At 42.3% G+C, this 9,409-nt stretch overlaps 1 protein-coding gene across 2 annotated transcripts; it reads right to left on the bottom strand.

Annotated features, from left to right (window-relative positions):
* Positions 1 to 527: 527 nt before the first annotated feature.
* Positions 528 to 8,779, bottom strand: LOC121923551 (katanin p60 ATPase-containing subunit A-like 2). 2 transcript variants are annotated; one of them, XM_042454084.1, is made up of 6 exons: positions 8,689 to 8,779; positions 6,511 to 6,609; positions 3,683 to 3,781; positions 2,575 to 2,652; positions 786 to 884; positions 528 to 676 (listed from the first exon to the last, which is right to left on the bottom strand). In XM_042454084.1, exons 1-6 carry the CDS (start codon positions 8,704 to 8,706, stop codon positions 620 to 622), a joined length of 450 nt encoding a protein of 149 aa, XP_042310018.1. In that variant the 5' UTR covers positions 8,707 to 8,779; the 3' UTR covers positions 528 to 619. The 2 variants fall into 2 exon arrangements, with proteins under 2 accessions (XP_042310018.1, XP_042310017.1); XM_042454083.1 differs by having other exon boundaries at positions 528 to 884.
* Positions 8,780 to 9,409: the final 630 nt, after the last annotated feature.

Here is a 9,409-nt window from a genome sequence, read left to right as displayed (position 1 = left end):
TTTATGTTGGCATCTACAGGCAAATCTGTAAAAGCCCCTTGTCTGAAATCTGAAGAGCTGTTGTCAGTGAAAATGTGGCCCCTGGTGCTACCTGAACCCCCACTGACTCCTGCAAGATCAAATTTGGTTGAAAAATCCCAAAACGCCCAGGAAGAGTAAGCTACAGCATAGCAGTGTTTGAATAAACTTATATTCTGGGCAGACAGTAGAGGAAGTCAACACTAGAAATCACTGTTTCCCAGTTCCATACCTGTCTCTGAGCCTGCCTTACTTCCACATCCTAGGCCCATCTAGAATCATAGAGTTGGAAGGGGCCTCAAGGGCCATCCAGTCCAACCCTTGCCATGCAGGGAGACACAATCAAAGCATCCCTGACTGGTGGCTATCCAGCCTCTGTTTAAAGACCTCCAAAGAAGGAGACGCCACCACACCCCAAGGGAATGCATTCCACTGTTGAACAGCTCTTATTGTCAGGAAGTTCTTCCTAATATTGAGGTGGAATCTCTTTTCCTGCAGCTTGCATCCATTGTTCTGGATCCTGTTCTCTGGAGCAGCAGAAAACAAGCTTGTTCCATCCTCAGTGTGACACCCTTTCAAATATTTAAACAGGGCTATCATATCACCTCTCAACCTTCTCTTCTAAGAAACTAATCTTGCCAAAATCAAAAGCTGCCACCTAGAAATAAAGGTAAAGGGAAAAAACTACATGGTATGACTTCAGGACTTTGTCCATGAAAATAGACCAGTCTTGTGCCTTTGAAATTAGTAATGTAGGATTTACTTACCCGTATGGGATACACAACAGCTTCCTTGACTAACCGTTTGGCTGCATCAAGTCCGATAATATCATCCCATTTTACATTTGGGTTATGGAGATAGATCTCCTGCAAAACATTGATTTTCATTAAAACAAGCAAGTAAACAAACCAATTTCCCATTTTCCCATTTTCATGTACAAGTATAATAGATACTGAAATATAAATTCACTTATGATGGAACATGTTATGCTTGGATATGTTTTAAAATTAAACAGCAATTTGGAAAGGGATAGGTTACTTCACATTCTTTTTAGACTAGGGAGGTTAGCCTGCGTCCATCCTTGTTATCCTTTTCTTAGTAGGTGAAGACCCCTGTATTCCAGCAAACATTTGAGGACTGATTATTTTACATGGGCCTAAATAACCTAAAGCACCAGAACCCACCTGATCTTGTAAGCTAAGCAGGGTCAGCCATGGTTTGTACTTGGATGGGAGATCACAAATGAATACCAGTTGCTGTAGGCCATATTTCAGTGGAAGGAACTGGCAAAAACCACCTCTGAATATTCCTTGCCTAAGAAAAACCTATGAAATTCATGGGTTGCCATAACTGGACAGGTGACTTCAAGGTACATCCACAAACTCCCTCTCTAACTTGGGACTAACCAAGAGGATTCAGGTCATAGTCTTTCAGTTTTGCCAGAAACCATTCTGCACAAGGCTACACAGAAAAGGCAATCGAAAATGAACTTCCACTGAAACAGATGAGTACTGTCGCACAACAGTGAGAGTTCGCTTCTCCCAGCTGACAACAGGGCTCTCTCCCCTTGGATTATGTCCAAAGTGCAACAATATCCATACCTGTTTCCTTTACTGCTCACACCTTATATTTCGTACTGAATGATACCGTATATACTCATGTATAAGTCGATCTCATGTATAAATCAAGGGCAGTTTTTGAGGCCAAAATCATGGATTTTGATATGACCCGTGGATAAGTCGAGGGCATGTTACATAAGATCTAAAGGGGGAAACAAAGCACCACTTCCCCGCTCTACATTTCTCTCTCTGAACCTCTCTCAAGGGTCACAGTATCAGCATGGGGAAACAAGTCTGAGTGCATACATACACACACACACACCCCTCTTTGCATCAGCATTTCCAGACTCAAGGCTTGCAGGGGGAAAAAAGAAGACACCAGCCTTGCCTTTAACCCCAGCATTTCCAGACCCATGGCTTCCATGGAAAAAAAAGGAGGACCCCAGCTTTGCCTTTAACCCCAGCATTTCCAGACCCATGGCTTCCATGGAAAAAAAGGAGGACCCCGGCTTTGCCTTTAACCCCAGCATTTCCAGACCCATGGCTTGGAGGGAAAAAGGAGGACCCCAGGCTTGCCTTTAACCCCAGCATTTCCAGACCCATGGTTTGCAAAACGGGGTCCAAGCTTGGGCATGCTCCCTCTCTCTGCATCCTTCTCCCTTCCCTCAGTAGCTGCTTGTTAGCTCCAGCTGCAAGGGAGGGCTGAAGGATCACACACTCACACACTCGCGGAGAGAGGAGAGGCTGCAGGCACCGGGACTCAAATGGGGAGCTGTTTACTTGGCTACAGAGGAAGGTGGGCACTTTTTTTTAATGAACTTTATCAGCTGTAGTAACCTATTGACCCTTCCATAAGTTGATCCTTGATATTGGAGTCCATTTTGGGCCATAAATTTCTCGACTTATAGTTGAGTATATACGGTAATTAAAAGCATTCATTTTCCAAGCAATTAGTGCAGAACACACCCTGAGATGGAAAAGAAATGTTCAACCATACCCGGCTTACTACAGTTGCAAGTTCTCTCATTTCAGCAGTCATCCCGACAAAGGCACCTAGTGGTTTTAACAGTCGTTCCTATTAAAACACAAAGCATGCACAATCATACAAAACAAAATTGTCCTAGTTATTTGGAGGCATTATCAAATATAACTTGTAGCATCATTTTGAAACAGGCTTTTGGGTAAGTTCCTCTTCAGATACATTAATTCCTGTTGCAGCGAGATACTGAGGCTCATGAATATTTGCCATACTTCACTGACCTAACATACAAAGTAAGAGCTGAATTAAAGAGATGTTGTAGTTATTTGGACTGGAAAACTTCCCTGCACCTTGGATATTGTATCCTGTCCAAGATCAAAATGGGACCATGCTTGAAAAACCATGTGATCCCCCAATTTGGAGATCCACAGCTATGTCAGGATGAAAATGAAATATGTGGTCCTAACGGTGAGGTGAAGGGCCCCAAAGACCACATTTGGTTTTACAGTCAGGCCAGGGAAAGGGAGCACTAAAGCGTGTATCACATAAGCCTCATTCTTGCATCAATTGCATCGGGGGGGGAGGGGGGAGGAAACATACCGCATTCAGAGCCCCAATATTGCATTATCATTATTATTATTAAGCTTTATTTATATAGCGCTGTAAATTTACACATTGCTTTACATACAATCAATTAAAATAGATTTAAAAACTGCCTATTGTGTACATTCTACAAAAATAATTAAATATATACATATTAGTACAGGTTACTTAATTATTTAATGTTAATTTAATGCTATTTAATGTTAATTATTGCATGTCTTCATAACTGTGCAACGGGAGCTGCTGCTTCCATTACATTCTCTTCTTGAGTTCCCTTTAACCCTGCCCCACCTGTCTAATGCCCCACCCAGCATGCCTATTATTATTATTATTATTATTATTATTATTACTCAAACTATTCCAGATCTCTGTTACAGAGATGTCATAAAAGCATTTTGAAAAAGGGGGAAAAAAAACAAGGGGCCCTTTTTCTCACAGAGCTTTTTTTCAGCATAGACTTTAGAGCACAATCCAGGCATCACTTCTTAAATCTATTTTATTGGTTAGAAAGAAAATCACTCACTGAAGGATCCGGATTACAGTTAAGGCTATGCAAGGCTATTTCACTCGATGCACCTTTAATAGCATCTTGGATCATCCCACGGAAATCAATAATTTGACCCTAAAGGAGAAATAAGAATGTTTACCAGCCTTAAAGACCATAAGGAGTATTGAAGCAGAAGCCTAAAGGATACCAGGAAAGGAAAGGAAGGCTACATTCCTGGGAAAGCCTCTAGGATGGTTATGCGACAAGGGCTACAAACAAGTCAAATCAATTTGCTGGTCACACAGATCAGCATGATCTCTTACATTTGCTTTTATGTTGGCCTGGTCTCATCTACTCTCCCATACCATTGCCTCTGCCAGCCTGAGGAAAGGTTACCTGGCATTAGTCTGAGCAGTGCCAGGTGGCTGGCTTTAGCTTTTAAAAAACCATGAAAGTGCTCTGTTGCAGGCATTGTGGAGAATTCAAATGACAGCTAGATTTAAAGTAGGTAGGGATGGACAGTGTACAGATCAGCAATCGTTTCCACCAGGCTGCACTATCTAAGGATGCTGAATTCTAACCCCAGACTTCCCCACACCTGACCTGTTCCCTCTCTCAGGAACTTTTGTTAAAATAGCAAGAGTAAGATGGAACTTAACAAGGGTAAATTAGAGTAATAGAATCATGGAGTTGGAAAAGACCGCAAGGGCCATCCAGTCCAACCCCCTGCCATGCAGGAAATCTCAATCAAAGAATCCCCAACAGATGGCCATCCAGCCTCTGTTTAAAAACCTCTAAGGAAGAAGATTCCACTACACTCCAAGGAAGGAGTGTGTTCCACTGTTGAACAGCCCTTACTGTCAGGAAGTTCCTCCTAATGTTGAGGTGGAATCTCTTTTCCTGCAGCTTGCATCCATTGTTCTGGATCCTGTTCTCTGGAGAAGCAGAAAACAAGCTTGCTCCCTCCTCAATATGACATCCCTTCAAGTATTTAGACAGGTCTATCATATTACCTCTTAACCTTCTCTTCTCCAGGCTAAACATCCCCAGCTCCATAAGTTGTTCCTAATAGGGCATGGTTTCTAGACCCTTCACCATTTTGGTCACCCTCCTTTGGACACACTCGTTTTCAACATCCTTTTTAAATTGTGGTGTCCAGAACTGCACACAATATTCCAGGTGGGGCCTGACCAGAGCAGAATAGAGTGGTACTATTACTTCCCTTGATGTAGACACTATACTTCGATTGATGCAGCATAAAATCTCATTGGCCTTGTTAGCTACCACATCACACTGCATTCAGCCAGGTGTCACCCATCCTATACCTGTTCATTTCATTTTTCCACCCTAAGTATGTTGAAATTCATTTTGTTAGCTTTGGCCCAGCTTTCTAATCTATCAAGGTCATTCTAAAGTTTGATCCTGTCCTCTGGAGTATTAGCTACTCCTTCTAATTTGGTGTCATCTACAAATTTGATAAGTATACCCCCAAGTCTGTCATCCAAGTCATTGATAAAGATGTTGAATAGCACTGGGCCCAGGACAGAGCCTTTTGGGACCACACTGGTAACTTCTCTCCAGGATGAAAAGGAGTCATTGTTGAGCACCCCTTGGGTTCGGCCAGTCAACCAATTACAAATCTATGTAACAGTTACGTTGTCTCACCCACATTTTACCAGTTTGTTTGCAAGAATGCCATGGGAAACCATGTCAAAGGCCTTACTGAAATCAAGATATACTATATCCACAGCATTCCCTTCATCTAACAAGCTGGTAATTTTATCAAAGAAAGAGATCAGATTTGTCTGGCATAAATTGTTTCTCTGAAACCCATGTTAACTTTTTGTGATTATGGCATTGCTTTCTAGATGTTCACAGACTCTCTTTTTAATGATCTGCTCTAGAATCTTTCCTGGTATAGATGTCAGACTAATGGACGATAATTGTTTGGATTCTCTTTTTTCCCCTTTTTGAAGATGGGGGACAACGTTTGCCCTCCTCCAGTCTGCTGGGATCTCTCCTGTTTTCCAGGAGTTCTCAAAGATTATTGCCAATAGCTCAGATATTACATTTGCCAGTTCTTTTAATACCCTTGGATGTAGTTTGTCTGGTCCTGGAGATTTATATTCGTTTAGATTAACCAGATATTCCTATATTATCTCTTTACTTATTCTATGCTGAAATTCCCCTTTTCTGTCCTCTGCTCCTTTATCCTCATGTTGAGCACCCTTTGCCTTTTCTGAGAAGACTGAAGCAAAGAAGGTGTTGAGAAGTTCTGCCTTTTCTCTGTCTTCTGTTAACATTTTGCCATCTTCTACACGCAGTGGCCCTACCATTTCCTTTTTCTTCCTTTTGCTGCGGACATATCCAAAAAAGCCCTTTTTGTTGTTCTTAACCTCTCTAGTAAGCCTGACTTCATTCTGTGCTTTAGCTTTTCTGACGTTGCCCCTACATGTGCTCGCTATTTGTTTGAATGATTTGTCTAAACTACCCCATAAGATATTTCCTCTCATTTCCACCTTCAGACATCAAAAATGTAGTATAAACTTCTTTTAACAAGGGGGCAAAGCAGATGGCATAAAAGGTCCACACTGGGACCATGCCATTGCTGTTCTTCCCAGGACCGTGGCAGCTGCATGCAACTAGCCCCGATCCAGGCTGCCGCCACGGTCTTGAATTGAGTGCCAAAAAGGAGCGGTATTTTATTGCTTCATTTTGGGCTGGTTCTTCCAGGATGAGGCACACTTGAGGCAGCTTCCAGCTGCATTTGGGACATGCTTCATCTGAACACCACACCCCCAACATGGCTTGGCAGCGGCCCTTTTAGGTTGTCTGTTTGAGGCCAAAGTCAGATTATAACTAACCCTTCTAGGATGAGCCCCTTCTCCAGCTCCTCCTTTGTGGATTGCGGATACATTTAAACCAAATTCAGATGAAATACGACCTAAGGCATCTTCAGTGTCCTGTAGAAAAAGTATCAACAAGAATCAGATTTGAAATTATAGTTGCTAAAGTCTCCAAGTCACTCCATTTAGTTATTTCCACAATTCTGCACTTGATACTTCAAGCAGAGCAAATAGTTGTGTTGTATTCAGCACTAATTCAGGATTTAGTATCACATGCAAAAACTACTAGAATTCGAAATTATGCTTCACGCTCAAGGAATTAACTCTCTTCTAGCATGGCTTTGAGATCCAATAAAATATGTTTCAGTCTTGCTGGTTGTTCTTATATGGAAATCAAGATTCATGGTGAAAACAAACCAACACAACAATTCAGATTTTGCTATAAACTTGTTTAACTTTAAATTGCTTAATTGTATTGTTTTCATAGTGATAGCTCTTCTCATAGAACTACAGTTCTCAAATTTTAATGGACAAATGGAGTATGTATCAAATCAGTTTCTACATGTGGTAGTCATTGGTTGTCACAAGTTGTCACTGGCTTTTCAGTGCCATTTTGCACAAAATCCTGCCTCCCTGAACAAAATCTTATAAAAGTGATTTAGATGTCGTTTTTCAGCATAACTATATGAATAATTTCACTAACTCATTCCAGTTTTGTGGTTCACACTATATTTTTTATCAGAATTGCATCTCGGCAAGTTCTGTTGCTCACAAGTGTTGGCATTGTGAATAAAGATGGAGTTGATGTATTTGAAGCACATTCAAGGTATGTAGATTTTTATCATGGTGTATCCCGGGTCTATTCACATTGGTTAATTACACAGATGACAATGCCAATATTTTAGGAAAACTCGGGAGGGAAACCTGAGATCAACTATTGCAGATTAAGTGGGGTTTTTGGCAGCCCCACAAAAAATGAATTGGATGCATTCCAATTGCATGTGAACAAGAAAGATTCAACCCACTTTTTATCAAGATTATTTTCACTGTCTGAATAACCCCTTAAGTGTTCAAAAAAAAAAACCATCTTAAGGGTGACTAGAACTACACTCACAGACAGGTTGCACAGAAGTCCTCAGAAACTGTAAGCATGGTTTCCCTCTTGTTAGGGTATTGATCAAAATGCTTTTGTAAGGGGCTGTGCCTCCAGCCACCCCTCTTCAGCCAGATCAGGGCTGTGGCAACCGCACGCAGCAGCCCTAATCTGGCCTTTCCATGGAGCAAAAAGGAGCCGCAAAAAGTGGTTCCTTTTTGGGCCCTGGAAAGGGCGCAATAGCCGCGGCACTGCAGCTATACAGCGTCCCTTCAGCGCTGCATTGTCCGGATGCAGCACTGGAGGAGTGTTGTGATGTTGTGCACTGTGCAGTGTGATGTATGGTGTCACACCGCCCTGGGGGCGGAACCAAGGCATGGAGATGCTATGCCTCGACTCTGCCCCCAATCCAGCCTTTAAAGCCGGTGTGAAAAGGGCCCACCTCCTCAAATGTATATGGCATGTACCATGGGCAGGCATACAAAACCCATGTGTAGTGGTCCTACCATTTCTGGTTCAATGAGTCTGTAGTACAGTGCACCCTTTTTTATGTGGGGGATCCGTTACGGACTCCCCTGCATAAAAAAACCCCACACATATGCTTGAGCCCCACTGAAAGTAATGGTGCTCATGCATGGCAGAATGGGTTGGCGGCACGCACGCCCCCCCATTACTTTCAATGGGATGCACACCCTGGTGTGGCTTTCAACATATGCTGAAAGCCACGTATAGTGCGTCCACGTATGACACGGGCGCACTGTATTTAGGACTGGGGGAGGTCTTCTGAGACCACAGATACCTGCAGTCAGAAAAGGCAACTTGGGCTAGAAGGTGTGACTATACTAGCTACCTTTATATACAGTATTCATAGCCATCTTCCTACTGAACCATCCTGATTGGAGCCAGTACAATAGAACAGGCCAAGGTGATAGATTTAAGAAGCTTGTTCATCCAACCCAAGTCAATGTCTATAGTGCTACATTTTTCTATCAAGTTATTTAATATTTGCCAGTCCCCATAATCTACTTGTACTTTTACTCAACTGTTACAAGGATTGTATTTCAATAACTGTGAAAAGCAAGAAGCAAAAGAGGAATCTTAACCTGTCTAGGACTCTCCATGTTGGAACATTTGAAGTCTGTTGACCTAATAGGTGTTGTTTTTGAGACTGGCCTCTGATGCTGGTTGATCTTCGGGAGATTTCGGCATATGCTGCTAGCTGCCCTAGGACATAAAAAGGTTTTCAGAAAGTTTCAGGGTTACTATGTCTTGAAATGCTGAAGAACTAAAGAACATTAATAACTACGGTATCCAGGTGCTGATAGCCTCTTAGTTGCCCTATGTTGTAGGTGGATTTGCCTTGAAGAATGGTTCAGAAACTGCATCTGATCCAAAACAGGGCCACTAATTACTTATTGAGATTGGTAGCTTGACCACAGTCCACATGTGCTCTGCCAGCTGTGCCAATTCCTGGTTTGCCCTTGAGCACAGTTTAAAGTGTTTTAACCTCAAAGTCCTATACAACCTCGGACCAGGTTACCTGAATTATCTTCTCCTATGCTGTTTTTGAGGGCCTTCAAGTCATTTCTGACTTATGGTGGCCCTAAGATGAACCTATCATGGGGTTTTCTTGGCCAGTTTCTTCAGAGAGGGGTCGCCGTTGCCATCTTCTGAGGCTGAAAAAGTGTTACTTTCCCAAGGTCACCCAATGGGTTTCCATGGCTAAATGTGGATTCAAACCCTGATCTCAAAATACATTTACACAAATAGTAAAATCAGATATCCAGATGTCCCACTGAATGACTACCAGGCAAAAGGTCTTTT

The sequence above is a fragment of the Sceloporus undulatus genome, chromosome 2 (genome assembly GCF_019175285.1).
Source record: "Sceloporus undulatus isolate JIND9_A2432 ecotype Alabama chromosome 2, SceUnd_v1.1, whole genome shotgun sequence".
Classification (NCBI taxonomy): Eukaryota; Metazoa; Chordata; class Lepidosauria; order Squamata; family Phrynosomatidae; genus Sceloporus; species Sceloporus undulatus.
This window is presented reverse-complemented; position numbering and strand designations above follow the sequence as displayed.